The 22,568-nt window shown below is 41.7% G+C and overlaps 1 protein-coding gene across 1 annotated transcript in view; it reads right to left on the reverse strand.

Moving 5' to 3' along the window:
- Nucleotides 1-22,568, reverse strand: part of LOC120937353 (interleukin-20 receptor subunit alpha-like) — a 54,958-nt gene that overhangs the window by 5,953 nt on the left and 26,437 nt on the right. Inside the window, exons 3-6 of the mRNA XM_040350508.1 lie at nucleotides 16,566-16,692; nucleotides 8,532-8,707; nucleotides 6,114-6,259; nucleotides 2,256-2,376 (exon numbers count right to left, since the gene is read on the reverse strand). Coding sequence (XP_040206442.1) covers nucleotides 2,256-2,376; nucleotides 6,114-6,259; nucleotides 8,532-8,707; nucleotides 16,566-16,692 — 570 coding nt within the window. The remainder of the gene's footprint in view (nucleotides 1-2,255; nucleotides 2,377-6,113; nucleotides 6,260-8,531; nucleotides 8,708-16,565; nucleotides 16,693-22,568) is intronic.

A 22,568-nucleotide genomic window follows, 5' to 3' on the forward strand; every position in this document is an offset into this window, starting at 1 on the left:
CTGCTCCCTAGTACCGTGCGGTGTACTTTGGTCTAATCCAATTCGATGAGGATGGGGGGGTGTGTGCTAGGGACCACAGTGGTGTGCATGCATGCATTCTCATTGTGCCATGATTAATGTGTGTGTTTAACGTGCAAAGATGCCTTCTGCGCGCCTCTAAAGTCACTAGTATAGCTTTGAGCATGGATGCCCCTGGCATGTTGGCATACAGATTGTTGTCCTGCAAGTGTGTGTGCTCAGCTCGTCCCTAACGGTGTTGCTTTAGCTGACCTGCACACGTCTGGTGCAAAGTTAAGCCTGCTTTTATAAGGGGTAACATTACGCCGGACAAACAGCTGATGCGCACATGGCGTAGCCTGCGTCGCACAAGCGTACTTTTGTGGATCGCCGTATCTCCCTCATTTGCATATTTGACTAGCAAAACAATGGTGCGTCTAGCGTATTTTTGCGCCCCAAGATGCGCCGGTGTAATCGTTTTACGTCAGTCGGAAAAAGCTGGTTTTCAGGCTATCTGGTTTTGAGGATACGGCGCATAGATATGCACGGCGCATATTTAAAATTATGCCGCGCATCTCTAGATACGCCGGCGTAAGTGCTTTGTGAATCTGGCCCATTGTTCCTCTGCATAGCTTGGTGTCATCTGCAAACACTGAAATGGTACTTTTAATCCCAGACCCAATATATTTATAAAGTTATTAAAAAGTAAGGGTCCCAACACTTAGGGCAGGACTTAGGGTGGTGGGGGCCCCTGGGCTTGAGTGTTGAAATGGCCCCCTGGAGCCGAGAATTGGGGGGGATCGAAGATGTTGAGCGAGGGGGGTATCATAGTTGTTGAGCGGTTGGGCAAATTGAAGTTGTTGAGCGGGGGGGCTCTCTTGTCGGCTCTCTTCCCTTCAGCAGACATCCACACACCGCTTTGGTTCCTCCTGAGGGGGTTTTGCAGTTGTTGAGCGGGGGGAGTGCCTCTCACCTGGAGCAGAGAACCGGGGGGGGGTGCTGCCGCCTGAAATTGAGAAGCGGGGGGGGGGGCTGCCGCAAATTGAGAAGCAGGGGGCCTTTACAAAAAAAGATAAAAAATAAACCTCTGGGCCCTTTATTAAAAAATAAAAAAATATAAACAAAAATAAACATTTATAAAAAATACATAACAAAAGAGAGGTTGCCATCCGGGGCCCTGGGGACCCTGAGATACTCCGTCGTATCTCCTTTGTGAATCTGGCCCATAGTTACTTGGTAAAGACTTTGATGTATTGGTCAATCATCTGTGGGTGGTACATTCCCTGCCCTGTAGCCACACTAATATCTGGGGTGGCTGCGTGGCCGGGAATTCTCAATGCCGCAGATGATTAGGCCATAGAGATGACAGCTTCTTGGGCGGCTTACACACATGGATTTGTATCCTACTCTGAACACACCTGAGCTCATCACTAGTTCACTACACATTACCTGGACAGTGGAATAGCAGTGAGTAATTAAAAAGAGATGAAGTCTACTTTCCGTACTATCTTGTCTTCTGTACACAAGATAACACATATTCAGCAAAGAGAGCGAATGATAGATTAAAATAGTAATCACAAGGTTGAACATATACATTTTTATTGAAAATAATGGCCCGGATTTACGTAGAAGCGTGCATCTTTGTGCGGGCGTAACGTATCCTATTTACGTTACGCCTCCGCAACTTTGACAGGCAAGTGCAGTATTCTCAAACCAAAGTTGCGGCGGCGTAGCGTAAATAGGCCAGCATAAGCCCGCCTAATTTAAATGAGGAAGATGTGGGCATGTGTTATGTAAATTTAATGTGACCCCACGTAAATTACGCTTTTTATGAACGGCGCATGCGCCGTCCGTAAAAGTATCCCAGTGCGCATGCAACCCACAAGAAGCCAATGCTTTCGACATGAATGTAAATGACGCACAGCCCTATTCGCGAACAACTTACGCAAACGTGGTCGTATCTTATACAAATTCTGGCGTATCTGATTCTTTGAATCAGGCGCCAAGATACGACGGCTCATACTCAGAGATACGACGGCGTATCTGGAGATACGCCGTCGTATCTCCTACGAGAATCTGGGCCAATGTGTCTAAGCTGAATGAGTTTAGTCTATTTTTTCCCCATCACTTCAAGTACATTTAATGGGAATCTCCCAATTTAACAGTAGCTCCCTCTTGGTTTTCAAATGTTTCACCCGATAATCATGAAAATTCACATGCCATAAATCCAACATACATCATTTTTTCATCTCTCTTACCTGCATTTGTTGTAACACATGTTTGTTTTGACCGATTACTCTTTTTGTACAACCAGAATACTTCTGCAGTTACACAATATTTTGTATTTGGCTCTATATTTTCAATCATATAATAAGGCTCCTAGAAGAGAATTTAGAATAGCCATGAAAGTTAAATATATATTTTTATTTGGCTTATTTTGTTTCCTACAGTGCCTACCAAAACTTTTGATCCAATAATTTTTAACAAACCATGGTAAAGGGAAACCAGGAAAAGCCATCACATTTTCTCCAACGGGATTAATTTACACTATTCTTTAATGTGGATGTGTTCTAAGATGTTTCAAGTAAGATGTAAGATCAGCAAAAGAAAACTGCAGAAATAATGGTTTCCATGGTGTCTTAGTCCAGGGTTAATCTGTTTACATAGTAGTCTGGGTTCTAGAAATGTATGTCAATTCACTTGTCTTCTGTGATTTTTACAGAAATTGGATGTAGTGTTCTTGACTGCAAAATACAAACTTACTGCATGCCAGACATTTTTGTGGGACCACAGTGCCCTTGAAGTTATTTGGAATACCGCAGAGGAGTAGGTGACATATCACCTGACTTCAAAATATTTATTCTCTAAAGTACCAACAATTCTTATTTCAGCTACGGGACTCTTTCTTCAAAGAGAAGCTGTCTTTAGCTCAGCAGGTTCTGATTCATAGGTATATTTATCCTCCATGAAACACTGCAAACTTTTCCTTGTGCACTCCCATGTGACCACCCCTCAGTGCTCTTTAAAGGGGTTGTAAAGGTACATTTTTTTTTCCTAAATAGCTTCCTTTACCTTGGTGCAGTCCTCCTTCACTTACCTCATCCTTCCATTTTGCTTTTAAATGTCCTTATTTCTTCTGAGAAATCCTCACTTCCTGTTCTTCTGTCTGTAACTCCACACAGTAATGCAAGGCTTTCTCCCTGGTGTGGAGTGTCGTGCTCGCCCCCTCCCTTGGACTACGGGAGAGTCAGGACGCTCTCTACATTGCAGATAGAGAAAGGAGCTGTGTGTTAGTGGGCGTCCTGTAGTCCAAGGGAGGGGGTGAGCATGACACTCCACACCAGGGAGAAAGCCTTGCATTACGGTGTGTAGTTACAGACAGAAGAACAGGAAGTGAGGATTTCTTAGCAGAAATAAGGACATTTAAAAGCAAAAATCGAAGGATGAGGTAAGTGAAGGAGGACTGCACTGGGGTAAAGAAAGCTATTTAGGGGGGGGGGGGGGGGAATTTTGCCTTTACAACCCCTTGTAACTCCTCAACTCAGGTTTTTACCCATATATAACATATAAGTCAAATATAGCCTTACATCTTTAAGTGATGTAGTCACCTGTTTACACTTCCACTCGCCTGAGGATGCCACCTGGTGTAAAGCGCAGGGCGGAGCCAGGTGACATCACCACACTACCAGGAAGTGACTGGACATGGAGGGAACCAAAAGCTATTCTTCTTTAAAGGGAATTTAACACTGTGCACCAGAGTTAGTGCACTGAAAAATGTGAGTGTTTTTATTGGTTTTCATAAAGTTTATATTTTTTTATGGAAAGGACTATGAAAATATTGTGCTTGTTTTGAGCTGAAAGAGAGTGGTGAAACATACTGGTGATTCATCCCCTTAAAAGGGAAGGCTGAGAATGACATTTATGTCATATGGGATATTATCCAGGGAAGACTTAAATGTGACTTAAAGTGAAGTGGAATTGTACCATGGTGAATACATCCCTTAAAGGGAAAAGGCTATATTTGACCTGTATGGGTCAAAAACCTGAGAAGAGTTGCTAAGGAGCACTGTCCAAATCTGCATTCTGAGTGAAGTATCTCCTATTTACCACCATGTGTTCCATTTGAACCCAGACTTTGTCACATAACCCTCCCCCTACACACACACACACACATATTTGAACCCATCACCCATCTTTATGATGGCTCTGTGCACCAATGTAAAGGAAAACATTTTAATGTTTTAACACTAGAAAGCATCATGTTACTGAGGCATTTTTCTCTTTTGCCTGGCACATCCACTTGAGTAGTGAGTAATCTGGCATCAGGTAGAATTTCCTTCTAGAGGTAGTACCTAAGGGACTCCAAGGCCCACTTGATTTCCAGACACACCTGCTCTTCCATACTATAATTCTTTACAGCTGTATTCAGTTTTTGGCACTTTCTGCTTCAGGGTTCTAGTTAATCATTGTTGGTCCATCCTTAGATCTGTCAAAGGGCTGCAATGGTGACAAAAACCTCCTATAGTAGCTGACCATTTTCAGGAAGGATTTCACCTGTCTGTCTTTTGGTCACTGGCTGCATCCACTCTTTGATAGCTTCAACCTGGCTTGTTTTGGGTTTATTAAGGTCTCTTCCAATGATGTAGCCCAAATACCATGCCTACAGCACATTTTTTATGAATGGCTGTCAACCCTGTTTCCCATACAGCAACCAAGCCTAATCTCTGGGGAGATGACTTTCCTAGTCTGTACTAAAAATGACATTGTCTAGGTAGACGACTGCATACTTCTGGTGTGGCCAACAGATCTTATAGCTCTTTGAAAGTTTGGAGGGGGGGCTTGCAAGCCAAAAAGAATGCAGACATACTGCCATAAGCTCTTTGGAGTGACAAAAACAGTATATTCTTTGGTGCTGTCAATGCTAGGATTAGCCAGTAGTCTTTAGTCGGTTCCATGCTGGATATGAACCAGGCCAGCTCTAATCTCTCTAATAATTAATCTACCCAGGACATGGGATAGGCATTAAACCTTGATACCTCATTTAGATTCCTAAAGTCATTGCAGAAGCAGAACAAGGTTAGGTCTGGTAACAAGTACTTTTAGGCTAGACCATTCATTCTTGAACTTCTCTATTATCTTAAAGCGGTTGTAAACCGCATAAACTTTTTTTTTTTTCCCCCAAACCTGCAATGCAAAAGGCATAATAGGCTAGTATGCATCGCATACTAGCCTATTATGAAATACTTACCTCGGAACGAGGTGTGTACCACTTACCTGGTCCACGCCGAGCAGGATGTCATCTTGCTCCGGCGTGTCTTCCGGGTATCGCCGCTCCAGCGCTGTGATTGGCTGGAGCGGCGATGACGTCACTCCCGCGCGTGCGCGCGGGAGATTTAAAATCGGCAGGGTCCGGCGATGCCGGTCCTTCAGCCGTGGAGTCCCCCCTGCGCATGCGCCGCCCGCATTGCGGGGGTAATATCTCCTAAACCGTGCAGGTTTAGGAGATATTATCCTTACCTACAGGTAAGCCATGTTGTAGGCTTACCTGTAGGTAAAAGTCCAAATAGTGGGTTTACAACCACTTTAAGTTCTCACATTGTTTTCACTTCATCTCTTATAGCCTGTCTTTGTGCTTCTGGAATTCAACAAATCTTGAGGTAAATACAAGCCTGGGGTTCAGGGATTATGTTGTGTCTAACAAGGATGAACAACCTGGGAGCGCTGAGAAGACCTCTTGGTTTTGCTGCAGGAACTATTTTTCTTTCTACTTTTGAACTTTGAATAAGCCACATTGACTTGTCACAGAAAAAAACTGTTGGGGGCAGTGGGCTAGCTAGACCAATCCAAACAATCTATCCTTCCATGGTTTGATGAGGATCACATGGCCTCTGCTTTCGGGGGTGAAATACTTTATAGTAAACTTCCCTGACTTGCTTAAGGATTTCAAATGGACCTTTCAATTAAGCCAGAAATGTATATTCCAGGGTTGGGACTACAACCAAGATCTGTTTTCATGTTAAAAGGTTCTAACCCTTGCTGATTTGTTGTAAATATATTGTAAATTTTTATATTTAAAATGTTATATTTAAAAAAGAGCTACTTTTTCAAAAACTTACCTCAGTTTCTTTCTTTATATCATTCACGTATATATGATACTTTAGTCCTTTTAAAATTTCATGAAGTGATTTAACAGGGTGAGTCAGCTGAATTTCAATGGATGCATTACTAAAATTCAAATTGACCGTGGGAGGACCAATTTCCGCTAACAAAAAAAAAATAGCAAAAGAAACAGAAAACACATCTATTTAATGTTATGTTGGTGCATGCTCCACACAAAATGAAAAAAGGATAAATTACTAGCTAGACAAGTGGTGGTCAACTTAAATTTTATAGACAGCCTTAAGCGCAGTCCCAAAACATCCAGAGGGCTGCACAATAGTCGTAAGTTTCCATGCGTTGAGGTACATTTTGTCAAGTCAGGCTATAGTTTTTTAATAGCTTTATTTAAACATCCCTTTTGGGTCAAAATCTGTGGTTACTTATGTTCAAACAACCTGAAATGAAACTTGACAAGGCTGTTTGCTGAGTTTCATTTCTCTTCATTAGGGATTAGTTTCAAATTCACCACTGTTATAAGTTTTTGGCAAATCCATTGGATTCACAGGGTTTCCTTTTGCAGGAAAATAAGAAACAACCTTTAATGTAAGGCATAGTTTTTTCCCTAGTCATACAAGCCAATTATTTCAGGGAATGGATAACCCAGCTCCCTTTCTATAAAAGGGTGGGTTCTAAGAAATCATATTTCTAGTGTGTGCGTTGTTAGGGAGAGCTGATAATGCTGTGTAGAAATAGATACTTTTTAAAATAGTCTGCTTATTAGTCTAACAAAGGGCCAAATTCGAATAACAAGATGTTTCCAATGGGGTGCACCACAAAGTTTGCACACTTCAATCCTGGAGCAAAGTTAGCAACAATGTTTATCAACAGAAGCTGGGCAATTTTGCTCATCTCTACACTTCATGTGTTTCAAAACTAAACTTTAAGGTAATTGTCAGTGTGACAGAACCCACTGTCACTGTGTGTTTTGGAAGGGACTGTGGGCTGGCCTGTTACCCACAGATTATGGCCCAGAAAAGACTGAAGACCTGGGTACAAGCTGGCATTGAGATAATGTAATGTAATGCTACATCTCTTCTCCCCCTCCTCTTGTTGCTGTGTCTAATTGTGTTGGTTCATTGCACATAGACAATGGTCTGGACTGGAGACGTCTCTCCGCAGGGGATGTGTATTGAGAGGCTGCCTGCTTACCATAATCCCTTTATGTTTATCTGTAGACTGTTTCAATGTACAAATGTTTAGTTCCCGTTGGTTGTTCCTTGTCCCCCTCCCCTCTTTGACAAGGCTAAGGGGAGTGTCCCTAACTGTGTGTAAAACTGTATGTCTTGGATTTAATAAACAGTTTATGCTCTGCATGTTTAACCCTCAACACATGTGTGGATTGTCTCATGATTGAGGGGTTAAGGGTTGGTTATGGCGAATCTGCAGGCTGCGGGTGCGTTTGAAGGACAGGGGACTCAGGTCTGGCAGATGTGCCCACCTGGGGTATCTGAGATCCGTCACAGTCAGAATAACTGGGTAAGAATAAACATTCTGTCTACTGAAAACTAACATTTAAGCTATGAGTCCACTAAATCCCCCACTGAATCCCTACACCTCTTGGGGACATTAGTGGAAAGATGTCACCACTGGCTCCATTAGATGATTCCACTCTCTTTCTGATGCAATATGAATAAAATAAAATAAAATAAATGAAAAGATAGAAAGACCATGTAGTGTCAGCGAAAGACCTGGGATTTCAAATGTAGAGATCATCCTGCTCAGTCTCAGACAGGCACACGAAGAGGAAATAATGCAAATCTTGAGCAGGGAACTGAATGCAAGTATTGGTAATTATAATTAGATCTATTGTACATCCGATAATTATGCTATCTGTGACTGATAGATGTGACAAGACATTCATATTAAATTAAAGAATACTATACTGCATTGTGTGTCTAAAAGCATGGTTTCTTATAGGTGTGATCCCATATTGTTAACAGAGTGGAGATCCTGACCCACCTTACCACAGCTGTGATAAACCATATTCACCTTTATGCAAACAAATATCAAGTCTTTCCCCATTTTCTTTATATTTAAAGACAAAATACGGAAGGAAGCAAAAAACAGTGGCAAGGTGATTTCCAACACATGGTTCCAAGGCAACCTGAAAGGGGAACTGTTCCTGCCATAGACCACACAAAACCGAACACTATACTGTACTTCTGATTTAATTGGCTTGTTATTATTCCAGTACAGAAGGAATACACACCTTACATCTGTTTGGCTTCTGCTGGCAACAATTTCATGTTAAAATACTCTTATATATGAAGTCCATTGTGGAAAAAAATATGGATTCACATGATGAAGAATACAAAACTCACTGTCATTCAACTACAAAAAACAAACAAATGTAAAATAAATAAATGCATACTTACTATGCAATAGAGGATGAAATCTACTTGTTTCGACTGAACAGTTTTTGCTATTTATAATGACCTTGCCATAATATTCTGTTGTTTTATTTGTTTCACTTGTTTCATTAGTTAAGTCGCACCAGGTTAATGTGATTTCTGTGCATTCCTTTTTTTTCTGCCAGGGTTTATCTCCATATCTGTGCATCAAGAACAGTTATATCAATATACAGAATGAATATGTAGAAAGTAGTGTTATTACTTACCTTCATGTTTTGTCTGACAGTGTAAAAAAAAATTAGGAATACCTAATGCCCCGTACACACCATCACTTTATGTGATGAAAAAAAACTACATTTTCTGTGAAGTAAAAAATGACGTTTTTGAAACTTCAATTTTCAAAGACGAAGTTGCCTACACACCATCGTTTTTCTCACAATGTTCTAGCAAAGCGAGGTTACGTTCTCACCACTTTTTCCATTGAAGCTCGCTTCTGGGCATGCGCGGGTGTAAAAACGTCTTTTTAAACAACGTTTTTTGCTACACACGGTCAATTTCTGTGAAGTAAAAAACGACGTTTTGAAAAACGACACATAAAATTGAAGCATGCTTCAATTTTTTTTGGTCGTTTTTTACAAGACATAAAACGAAGTTTTCCCCCACACACGGTCAATTAAAGTGACGTTTTTAAAAACGTCATTTTTTTTCATCACATAAAGTGATGGTGTGTACCGGGCATAAGCCTAGGATAGCTAAAGCCTAGCTGATGTTTTACACATTTTATTATTATTTGTGTTACTATTATTATATAGGTTTTACATAGTGCCAACAGTTTGTGCAGTGATCTACAAAATAAAATTGGACAGTACAATTACAGTATAATTTAAGATGAGAAAGTAAAGCTTGGTACATAAACACACCAGCTAAAAATCAGCCGGTTCAGCAGGAACCGGATGACTTTAAGACCGTGGGGCAGATCCAGAAAGAATTGCGTGGGCGCAGCGTATGTGAGATACGCTACGCCGCTGTAACTTACTTGTTGTAGCTTTGAATCCACAAAGAATTTGCGCCGTAAGTTATGGCGCGTAGTGTATCTCTTGCGGGGTAACGGTGCCTAATTCAAATCGGCGAGTAGGGGGGCGTGTTTCATTTAAATGAAACGCGCGTCCCCTCGCCGAACGAACTGCGCATGCGCCGTCCCCTTAATTTCCCGCCGTGCATTGTGCGAAATGACGTCGCAAGGGCGTCATTGTTTAGACTTGGACGTAAATTACTTCCATCCCGCGATTCACGGACGACTTACGCAAACGAAAAAAAAAATTCAAATTAAACGCGGGAACGACGGCCATACTTAACATAGCAGGTCTAACTATACGCCACGAAACAGCAGCTTTAACTATACGCCGGAAAAAGCCGACTAGAGACGACGTAAAAGAATGCGACGGCCGCTCGTACGTTCGTGGATCGTCGGAAATTGCTAATTTGCATACTAGACGTGGAAAACGACAGGAACGCCACCCAGCGGACGCCGAAGAATTGCATCTTAGATCCGAAGGCGTATGAAGACGTACGCCTGTCGGATCTAACCCAGATGCCGTTGTATCTTGTTTTGAGGATTCAAAACAACGATACGACGCGGGAAATTTGAAAGTACGCCGGCGTATCAGTAGATACGCCGGCGTACTCTCTCTGTGGATCTGCCCCCATGTATACAGCATTCAGACCATGGGGAAAACAAGCACTTGATCAATGCTTGCAGCCAATGACTGCTAGCACTGACCATGTATTCTGATCTGATTCATTGACTGATCATCTGATGGACCCAGCAGATTAGTGTTACCAGTATCTAGTAACTGGGTATCATGTGATCGCTATGATTGGTCATAGCGATCACATTAAGCAGTGTAAACCACCTGTTATGAATAAGAAGATTAAAAAAAGTATTATTATTAATACTATTATTACTATTATTTTAGCATACTGTCACCAGTCATGATTCTATACTGCACTGGTAACAGTATGTAAAAAAAAAAAATAGTGAAAAAAAAAAACATTTTATTTAATTTTATTTTCCAAAACCTTTTTTACAAAAAAGTACAACTTCACAAAACTTGCCTCAGACTTTCTACTTTCCAAAAAGGGGTCATTTGGGGGATATGTGTACTATCCTGGCATTTTAGGGCCTTAAGAAATGAGATAGGCCTTTAGTACATCAGGATTGACCAATTTTCAAATATATACAGGTCATTCTCAAAAAATTTGCATATTGTGATAAAGTTCATTATTTTCTGTAATGTACTGATAAACATTAGACTTTCATATATTTTAGATTCATTACACACAACTGAAGTAGTTCAAGCCTTTTATTGTTTTAATATTCATGATTTTGGCATACAGCTCATGAAAACCCAAAATTCCTATCTCAAAAAATTAGCATATTTCATCCGACCAATAAAAGAAAAGTGTTTTTAATAAAAAAAAGTCAACCTTCAAATAATTATGTTCAGTTATGCACTCAATACTTGGTCGGGAATCCTTTTGCAGAAATGACTGCTTCAATGCGGCGTGGCATGGAGGCAATCAGCCTGTGGCACTGCTGAGGTGTTATGGAGACCCAGGATGCTTCGGTAGCGGCCTTAAGCTCATCCAGAGTGTTGGGTCTTGCGTCTCTCAACTTTCTCTTCCCAATATCCCACAGATTTATGGGGTTCAGGTCAGGAGAGTTGGCAGGCCAATTGAGCACAGTAATACCATGGTCAGTAAACCATTTACCAGTGGTTTTGGCACTGTGAGCAGGTGCCAGGTCGTGCTGAAAAATGAAATCTTCATCTCCATAAAGCTTTTCAGCAGATGGAAGCATGAAGTGCTCCAAAATCTCCTGATAGCTACCGTAGCTGCATTCACCCTGCCCTTGATAAAACACAGTGGACCAACACCAGCAGCCAGCAGCTGACATGGCACCCCAGACCATCACTGACTGTGGGTACTTGACACTGGACTTCAGGCATTTTGGCATTTCCCTCTCCCCAGTCTTCCTCCAGACTCTGGCACCTTGATTACCGAATGACATGCAAAATTTGCTTTCATCCGAAAAAAGTACTTTGGACCACTGAGCAACAGTCCAGTGTTCTTCTCTGTAGCCCAGGTCAGGCGCTTCTGGTTTCTGGTTCAAAAGTGGCTTGACCTGGGGAATGCGGCACCTGTAGCCCATTTCCTGCACACGCCTGTACACGGTGGCTCTGGATGTTTCTACTCCAGACTCAGTCCACTGCTTCCGCAGGTCCCCCAAGGTCTGGAATCGGTCCTTCTCCACAATCTTCCTCAGGGTCCGGTCACCTCTTCTCGTTGTGCAGCGTTTTCTGCCACACTTTTTCCTTCCCACAGACTTCCCACTGAGGTGCCTTGATACAGCACTCTGGGAACAGCCTATTCGTTCAGAAATTTCTTTCTGTGTCTTACCCTCTTGCTTGAGGGTGTCAATGATGGCCTTCTGGACAGCAGTCAGGTCGGCAGTCTTACCCATGATTGCGGTTTGGAGTAATGAACCAGGCTGGGAGTTTTTAAAAGCCTCACGAATCTTTTGCAGGTGTTTAGAGTTAATTAGTTGATTCAGATGATTAGGTTAAGAGCTCGTTTAGAGAACCTTTTCATGATATGCTAATTTTTTGAGATAGGAACTTTGGGTTTTCATGAGCTGTATGCCAAAATCATCAATATTAAAACAATAAAAGGCTTGAACTACTTCAGTTGTGTGTAATGAATCTAAAATATATGAAAGTCTAATGTTTATCAGTACATTACAGAAAATAATGAACTTTATCACAATATGCAAATTTTTTGAGAATGACCTGTATATAATGGCTTGTAAATACTATAACTTTCACACAAACCAATTAATATACACTTATTAGGATTTGTTTTACCAAAGACATGTAGCAGAATAAATTTTGACTTAAATTTATGAAGAAATTTGATTTTATTGCATATGTTGTATAACAGAAAGTAGAATTCTTTTTTTCAGCCGGTTTGCATTCATATAAAAAAGAACAGTGGTGATAAAATACCACCAAAAGAAAGCTATATTTGCATGAAAAAATGATATAAATTTCATTTGTGTACTGTGTTGCATGGCCGTGCAATTGCCAGTTAAAGTAGCGCAATGCTGAATAGCAAAAAAATTCTCTGGTTATGAAGGGGGAGCTCAAAAAGGTATAGATAAAATCATGTTTTCATTCAATGTCAGTAGATAAAAGACTATTTCTTGTGTAAAAACATATAGGTTATTAAAACTCCACAAAAATCTGATTTACTCATGTCTATTACACATAAACATCTGTAGCATCTACTCCTGATAAAGTGAATTGTTCATGAAACGCGTTGAGTCTTGTGATGCAACTTGTCCATCTATTTATATAATCAATATTTGAAAAAAGATTTTTGAGATATTGTTAAAATATGATTTGATTGATTAGTTATGTGTAATAGACAGACATAAGTAAATCAGCTTTTTGTAAAGTTTTTAAGACCTATATGGTTTTGTACAAGAATTGGGCTTTTATCTGTTGATGTTGAATACAACTATGATTTTATCTTTTAGGATGAATGTGATGTGCCTTTTTCTAAAGTCCCAGGGCACAAGGGCACAAGATTTGTTGGTTTCTATTTAACACAATGGATAGAGGGGAGTCAAGTCCATGTATCAGACCAATAGTGAGATTGTATTGTTGAGGAATAGAGGGGGATATCAGACTAGTTCTGGTACTAAGCCCTGATTAGTGATTGAACTGAATCTAACTGGTGTCTACAAATCTGCATAGTAATGTTTAGACACCATGCACAACTTCTGCAACCAGAATGTACACGGGAAGTCTATAGGAGTGGCAGATGTAAAAAGTCTACCTTACCTGACTGGACATATCATTTAATCAGAGGATGACATGCTTTCTTGTGATCGTTACACTGACATCACCAAGCTTTATACCTGCACATAGGCATTTGGGATCAATTGGAGGTCAGTTTAATATCATCTGACAGCCTTGCCAATTAGAAAATATTATAATATATCCCCTCCATTCCTCCTAGTTAACATTGTCAGTGGAAAAAAAAAAGTAATGGGATATTCAAAATTTTACAACTGTCACAGGATCATGAGGTGAGGTGAATCTTTCCAAGGGGCACATGTCCCAGTGACAGCTGTCTTCTTACTTAAACTGCTTCCAGACCACCCCACATACATTTCCTGCAGCAGGGCGGGCCTTCGGTGCGAAATCACGTAGCTGTACGTGAATTTGATTTCCAGGTCTGGGGCATGCACGCATGTGGCCGGCGACCCGCTTCCACTATGATTGGACACAGCGGGAGCCAATTAGTGGGTTCGGTGGACCCAATGTTTGCGGGCACACAACGATTGTTACCGAGAGAGGCAGAACAGCGGTCTGCCTATGTAAACAAGGCAGACTGCCGTTCTGTCAGAGGGGAAGGTGAAGATCTTGTGTTTCTGCTAAGCAGGAACACGGATCTCTGTTTTCCCCCAGTCAAAGCACATCCCCCACAGTTAGCAAGCACTCCCAGGGAACACATTTAACTCTTTGATCGCCCCTGATGTTAACCCCTTCCCTACCAGTGTCAATAGTACAGTGACAGTGCATTCTATTTTAGCACTGATTACTGTATTGGTGTCACTGGTCCCCAAAAAGTGTTACTTAGCCAAGGTTCACACTGGGCTGCAGGATTGAAGCCATGCGAGTTCAGCTGAATTTGCACGATTTCACTCCCGCCTGTCAGTCCCTATTTCGATTTTAGAGACATCTGTGCAGGTTTCCAATGTAAATCGTGGCCCAAAATTACAAAAAGTAGTACAGAAACTACTCTTTGAAATCGTTGCAGCGCCGCAGATGCGGCGCCACACCAATTAGTAAAATGCCATTGCCGGCAATTGTTGGCAAATGCCGCCGATTTGACATGTCAAACTGCATTTCAAATTGTACCAATGTCAACCAGGGCTTAGCGTCAGATTTGTCTGCAGCAATATCGCAGTCCCGCTAAAAATCGCTGATCGCCACCATTACTAGACGCTATAACTTTTGCACAAACCAATCATTATAAGCTTATTGGGATTTTTTTTTACCAAACTACATATTGGTCTAAATAAATTAAGAAATTTGATTTTTTATTTTTTATTTTTATTGGATGCATTATATAGCAGAAAGTAAAAAAATCTTGTTTTAACAAAAAAAATGTTGTTTTTTCTGTGTTTATAGCGCAAAAGTTTTAACCACAGAGATGATCAAATACCACAAAAAGAAATCTCTATTTGAGGCAAAAAAAGGACATCAATATTATTTGGGTACAGCGTCTCACGACAGCGCAATTGTCAGTTAAAGTACTGCAGTGCCGTAACACCAAAAAACGATAAACCTTCCAGAGCTGAAGAGGTTAAATAATTTCCAATTACTTCCTGCTGTGTCTCTGGAATGAAGGGAAATCTTCAGAGTGGGACACACATAGACAGCTAAAAAAATTGAGGGTTTTACCACTCCATAAATAATGTCTTTAGATACACTTTAAAGTGGTTGTAAAGACTCATGTTTTTTTTAACTTCATGGTAAAACCAATCAATGCATGACCAATGACCAAAACCAATCAATGCATGAAGGTAAAAAACCTTCTGCGTGCTGCTTCCCTCCACAGCCCCTCATAATACTCACCTGAGCCCCCTCTCAATCCAGTGATGTGCAGGGGAGCCTTGGCTATCCCATGTCTCTCTCTCCTCATTGGCTCCCACTGCTGTCATTTAAAGCCAGCGAGCCAATGAGGAGAGATTGTGGAAGCTAGGCTTCTTATACACACATAGAGTGAGGCTCGGGAGCGGGCATGTTTACTATTGGGGCACTGGTCAAGAAAAGAGCCAGGAGTGTCAGCAGGGACCAGAGAAGGAAAGGATTGGGGCTGATCTGTGCAAAGCCACTGCACAGAGCAGGTAAGTATGATTTATTTGTTATTAAAAAACAAAAAAAACAAAGCTTTAGTATCACCTATAAAAAAGTAGGACATCCTTCTTACCACTAAACCACTGAGGTCACAGTTCTACTGCGTTAAATAATGGTACATTAATAACTACTTTTAAAATAGAATTGAAAAGGAAGTGTTGCAAGCAGAGGCGATTCAGTTCGCATGTGTTGCGCTATATTTTCTCACACGGAAATCAGAAAATAGTTTTATTTTTTTCTCTGACCCGCACAAGGAAAACTCAGGACCCAATGGTTGGTTAGCTAGGCATCAATTCAATTATTCATAAATTAACCTACTGTACTTATGCTTTTTCCATCAACAACTTAATAGGAAATATGCCTTGAAATACATAGGCTGCCACTGCTGACCTCAAGAGCCAGTTGCACTGCTAGCATCCCAACCCTCTAGCTCCCAGGCACTAAAGCCTAGCACACGCGGGCCGAATGTCGGGCGACATCAGCCGGTTCGGTTTGGCCCGTGTGTGTGGCAGCCGGTCCAACAGAAGCCAGCCGTTCGGGCCAGCTTCTGTCAGATGAGCGTACTGGAAACCCAGCAGCTGACCGACCCCTGATCAGCGCTTTCAGCCAATGGCAGAGAGCACAGAGTGAAGTGTTCTGGTGTTTTCTGTCAGAACACAATATTTTAGCAGGGGAGATTGATGTACGAACATCGGATTGTTAGTACAGCGGCTCCAATCTGAGCTGTCAGTTCTCGTTCAACCCAGTGAACGAAAAAAAATAAAAAAAATAGTAGGGTTTACTAGACTTTACTGGGAATAAAGCATCAAGCCAAGTCATAACTCCTTCTCTGTACACATGTTCCATTCAGATCAGTGACTTGAAAAGCATTAAAGCCACTGAATTGGGAGGACACAGGAAAATTATTTTTTTTTTAGAAAGAGATGCTAGCAATAAAAAAAATATATATATATATATATATATATATATATATATATATATATATATATTTCTGCTTTTTTTTTTTTTTCATCTCCAAACAATCCCCAAACATCTGACACAATAATAAATTGAACTTGCTTTGACTTACTTTTTGTATCTCACTGTATACTGTAGCCCTGTTGAATTTTCTGGCGGTTTCCAGGTAAGAATATTGTTAAAGTTATAAGATGAGAAAACGACATTCATTTGCTCTTGGAAAACACAAGATGACTTTGCTGCAATTGAGAGGAAAACAAATCAATAGAAAGCAGATATATAGTATATTGTCACATAAATACAGTAAATACACCATCTCTGTTTTGCAGACTTGTGATGTAAAATTGTTATACTGTTCAGTCCAAAAAAAATATTCAATATAGTGGAAATACATAATATGCTTCATGGCCCTTTATTGGTTATATAAATAGGATGCATAGTTATAATGCGCCCAATGGTTGGTTTGTCAGTCATTCCCCATTTACTAAACATTTTGCACCGGGTCATGTACTTATAATGCTCAATCTTGTTTGCTGGATAATGATTGCATTTACTCCTATTTGTTGCACATCCAGATTTCCTATCATTTATTCTTCTAATTTGGTAATTTCTATAGCTGCACAATCCTCTACCATACATTTGCTGCTTGAAAATGGAGGATTGCTTTAACCACTTAAGACCCGGACCTTTAGGCAGCTAAAGGACCTGGCCAGGTTTTGCGATTCGGCACTGCGTCGCTTTAACAGACAATTGCACGTGCAAACAAACAAAAACAAACAAACAACAAAATTGGCGTCTTTTTTTCCCCACAAATAAAGCTTTCTTTTGTTGGTATTTGATCACCTCTGCGGTTTTTATTTTTTGTGCTATAAACAAAAATAGAGCGACAATTTTGAAAAAAATGCAATATTTTTTACTTTTTGCTATAATAAATATCCCCCAAAAATATATAAAAAAACTTTTTTTTTCCTCAGTTTAAGCCGATACGTATTCTTCTACCTATTTTTGTTAAAAAAAATCGCAATAAGCGTTTATCGGTTGGTTTGCGCAAAATTTATAGCGTTTACAAAATAGGGGATAGTTTTTCAGCGATTTTTTTCGTGACTGCGACATTATGGCGGACACTTCGGACAATTTTGACACATTTTTGGGACCATTGTCATTTTCACAGCAAACAATGCATTTAAAATGCATTGTTTACTGTGAAAATGACAATTGCAGTTTGGGAGTTAACCACAAGGGGGCGCTGAAGGGGTTATGTATGACCTAATATGTGTTTCTAACTGTAGGGGGGTGTGGCTGTAGGTGTGACGTCATCGATTGTGTATCCCTATAAAAGGAATCACACGATTGATGACGCCGCCACAGTGAAGAACAGGGAAGCTGTGTTTACACACAGCTCTCCCCGTTCTTCAGCTCCGGGGACCGATCGCGGGACTCCAGCGGTGATCGGGTCCGCGGGTCCCGGTCACGGAGCTTCGGACCGGGTCGCGGGCGCGCACCCGCGACCCATGGCTGGGTACTAGCACAGGACGTACCTGTACGTGCATGTGCCCAGCCGTGCCATTCTGCCGACATAAATGTGCAGGAGGCGGTCCTTAAGTGGTTAAGAAATGGTTTACTTATTTCTTCCTATGAAGGACATGCTACCGGTATGTTTGCTCATACTTACTGACAGACACTTTCAATCAGACACGAAGTCTGGTGCAGCTGTGCATGGTAACCAATCAGCTTCTACCTTCAGCTTGTTCAATTAAAGTGGATCAAGAGATGGTACAGAAGAGCCTCGATTGTCCGGGGACACTCCCTCATTGGCTGAGACAGCAGCAGGCGCCATTGGCACCCGCTGCTGTCAATAAAAGTCATTGGGCCAATGAGGAGAGAGGGGGCGGGGCCAAGTCACTACTCCATGTCTGAATGGACACACAGAGCAGCGACTCGGCTCAGGTGCCTCCATAGCAAGCTGCTTGCTGTAGGAGCACTTGGCAGGAGGGAGGGGCCAGAAGTGGGACCCGAGAAGAAGAGGATCTAGGCTGCTCTGTGCAAAACAACTACACAGAGCAGGTAAGTATTACATGTTTGTTATTTTTAAACAAAAAAACTTTAATATCACTTTTAGCTTTGACAATAAAACCTGGAAGCTGATTGGTTTCTTTGCAAAGTTGCCCTAGATATTACATTCTCCAATTTTAGTAATTGAACCCCATTATCTGAGTATGGGCACAGATGGTGAGCAAATGGCAAATTGCCAAACGTGTTCTTTAAAAATACACAATTATGTTATGCATTATCTGTTAAGTATATAATCATTAAGTGGATTTTCCCATTCACCTGTTCCTTGTTTATTTGTGATCATAGACAATTATCTATTTACAGTATATCAAATTGTATAGATATTTTTGCCATTAAAGAGAGATAGATAGATAGATAGATAGATAGATAGATAGATAGATAGATAGATAGATAGATAGATAGATAGATAGATTATTATGTAGTTGTGTATTATATGACAACGTATAAATACACAAATGGAAAGGTTTGGAAAGGCTAGAAAGACATTATCTGATCCATGAATTGTGCTTTTCTCTGTTATTTAATTGCATACCTCCCAACAGACCAGTATTGAGAGAGACTGCCTTGCATTTTCAGCCTACTAAAGAAGTTGGGGCCAGATTCAGAGACATTTACGTTACTCCGCGGCGGCGTAACATATCCCATCTATGTTACACTGCCACAGGTTTACAGCGTAAGTGCCTGATTCACAAAGCTCTTACCTGTAAACTTGCGGCGGTGTAACGTAAATGCGCTCGGCGCAAGCCCGCCTAATTCAAATGGGGTGGGCACCATTTAAATTAGGCGCGTTCCCGTGCTGAACGTACTGCGCATGCTCCGTCGGGAAAATTACCCGACGTGCATTGCTCTAAATGACGTCGCACGGACGTCATTTGTTTAGACGTTAACGTAAATGGCGTCCAGCGCCATTCACGGACGACTTATGCAGGAACGACGGCCATACTTAACATCGCTTAGAACAACTAGGAGGCGACCCTAACTTTACGACGCGTATCTCGACGGAAACAGCGTAAATTTAAATCGGCGGGCAGCGCGGACGTTCGTGAATCGGCGTAACTAGTCATTTGCATATTCTACGCCGACCGAAAAAGTCAATTACACCTGTCAGATCTTAGGGCTATCTATGCGTTAGGCCCCATACACACGAAAGAATCCATCCGCTGAAAAATCCCAGCGAATGGGTTTCAGCGGATAGATCCTATGGTGTGTACACTCCAGCGGATCTTTTTCCGTGGATATTTATCCCCTGGGATGGATTCCAGCAGATCGAATATTTGCTGACATGCTAAACAAATCTATCTGCTGGAATCCATCCCAACGGATGGATCCGCTGGTCTGTATAGACTCACCGGATCCATCCGTCCGAAGGGATCCCCCGCATGCGTCGTAATGATTCGACGCATGCGTGGAATTCCTTATATGACAGCGTCGCGCACGTCGCCGCATCATAATCGCGGCGACGGCGCGACACGTCATCGCCAGAGGATTTCGGCGCGGATTTCAATGCGATGGTGAGTACACTCCATCGCATGGAAATCCGCTCAAATCCTCGAGAGGATTTATCCGCGGAAACGGTCCGCTGGACCGTATTCGCGGATAAATCCTCTCGTGTGTATGGGGCCTTACTGATTCTATGAATCAGCCGCATAGTTAGGACGGGCGGATCACAGAGATACGACGGCGTATCAGGAGATACGCCGTCGTATCTCTTTTGTGAATCTGGCCCTTTGTCCTTAGAGGAAATAAGTGAAGAATAGGGTTCCTCAAATTAGTGTTGTCCAGCAACAGCAACAGTTTCTCTAAGGGAGTTTGCATAGGTGTTACAGGGCTGGTTTTAAACAGGCCAGTAGGCTTGCATTTTTAATAGCAGAGTAAGAATTTGTCAGCAGGGATTACATGCTCGGATTGCATAGTTTGGAACCTTTTAATGTACCAGCAGTAAAAAGCTGATGAACAAATAAAAAAAATTAAGAAGGGCCAGTATCCTGAACTAGGGGCCAATAGAAACTAGGTAGATATGGATTGTCTCATATACATAGTTACATAGTTAGTCAGGTTAAAAAAAGACACAAGTCCATCCAGTTCAACCACAAAAAATCCTCATATAGGATTGACAAAGCAAAGGTGTTTTAGTGAGGCTATAATTGAGTTAATGCCTGGTAAGTTACCCATTGTTTGTCGGTATTATGTCACTATTATGTAGGGATTTGAATGAAGTTATACAGGCTTTGTCATTTGTCAGTCTTAGCTAATCATGGATGGGTATCAGTTGTGCAGCTAAGTAAAAGACTTGAAAGTTGGGAAACACTAAGCCAACTACCTCTGGGTGCAGTTGAAGGTGGCAAGGTAGGGATATGCGTTTCAAATATTACAAATAGAGTTACAGTACTTGTTAGAAATATTTTAGGGTGATAGCTCAGGGGGAGTTTGCCAGGATATGCAATAGTTTAAGCAGAAAATGCATTTTTAGTAAATGTACCCAGCTATCAGACGTGTACGTACCAGACTGGAGAGCCTGATTGAGCAGAGGGAGGTCTGCCTTACGTGTCCGACTCGCGGCCCCTGGTAGTATGAACAGGAGGCGCGTGAGTGTGGAGTGGTATGAGAGCCTGGCGGGTAGTTGCAGATGATAAGGCTCTGGATCCAGGTGCAGAGAAGAGGATGTCCGGCTGGACAGGTAACAGGATACAGGCACAGGCAGGTGATGCTGGGCAGAAGCAGAGCAGATGGTCGGGTCACAGGCAGGGTTGGCAACAGGCGGGCAGCGAAGTACAGAGAAGCAGGCAGGTTCAAGGTCAAGGCAAGCCAAGGTCAGATGCAGGCGGAAGGCAGGGATAATCCAATAGACAGGCCAGGTAATCAGGAGACAGGCGTTCAGACAGGAAACAGGAGCAAAGGTCACAGGTAGCTGCAGATCAGACAGCACCGAGCCCAGGCAATCTGACAGTTTAAATAGACAGATTGGCACCAAGCGTCGTGTGCGCACGCGCGCACACCAGGACGCACACCAGCACGCACCCGCGCATCAGGACGCACACAGGCGCGCCACAGCGCCCAGCAAGGTGACCAGCAGGAGGACCTCTCTGACACCATCTCATAAGGTCTAATGGTAGATCCATCCATTGTTTGGTTTTGGAATGTAAGTTGTCTAATAAATGTGCATGAATATTGGTTAAGTAATGTGTGATCAAGATTTGCACTACTATGTAGTTGAATTTGTGTACAACTTTAAGCTGGAAACTGGGGTAGATGTTATGGACTCTGGGAAGGGTAACCGTGTAAATATGACGTCCTCAGCGGAATAGGGGGTGCATGTGCGCCGCGTCACTGAGAAAATGGATACGCATGCCTGGCGGATGTAATGTCCGCGGGATACTCGCAATCGCTAGTGACAGAGTAGGAGCATGGATCTGTGTGTGTAAACACACAGATCCATATCCTGTCAGGGGAGAGCAGACAGATCGTGTGTTCCTAGTATATAGGAACACCGATCAGTCTCCTCCCCTAGTCAGTCCCATCCCCCCACAGTTAGAATCACTCCCTAGGTAACACATTTAGCCCCTTGATCGCCCCCTAGTGTTAACTCCTTTCCTGCCAGTGACATTTATACAGTAATCAGTGCATATTTATAGCACTGATCGCTGTATACATGTCAATGGTCACAAAATATTGTCAAAAGTGTCCAATCTGTCCCTTGCAATGTCGCAGTCACGATAAAAATCAGACCACCGCCATTACTAGTAAAAATAATAATAATAATGCCATAAATCAATAACCTATTTTGTAGGCTCTATAACTTTTGCACAAATCAATATACATTTATCGCAATATTTTTTTTTTTACCAAAAATATGTAGAAGGATACAAATCTGCCTAAACTGAGGACATTTTTTTTATTTGGGATATTTATTATAGCAAAAAGTAAATAATATTGTGTTTTTTTCAAACTTCAGCGCAAACAATTTAGACTTCAAAGCCGACTATCAGGGCGATTTCATGTGTGGCTTGCTGATATCTGTGATATCTGTGCATCTTCACTTAAG

The sequence above is a fragment of the Rana temporaria genome, chromosome 4 (assembly GCF_905171775.1).
Source record: "Rana temporaria chromosome 4, aRanTem1.1, whole genome shotgun sequence".
Classification (NCBI taxonomy): Eukaryota; Metazoa; Chordata; class Amphibia; order Anura; family Ranidae; genus Rana; species Rana temporaria.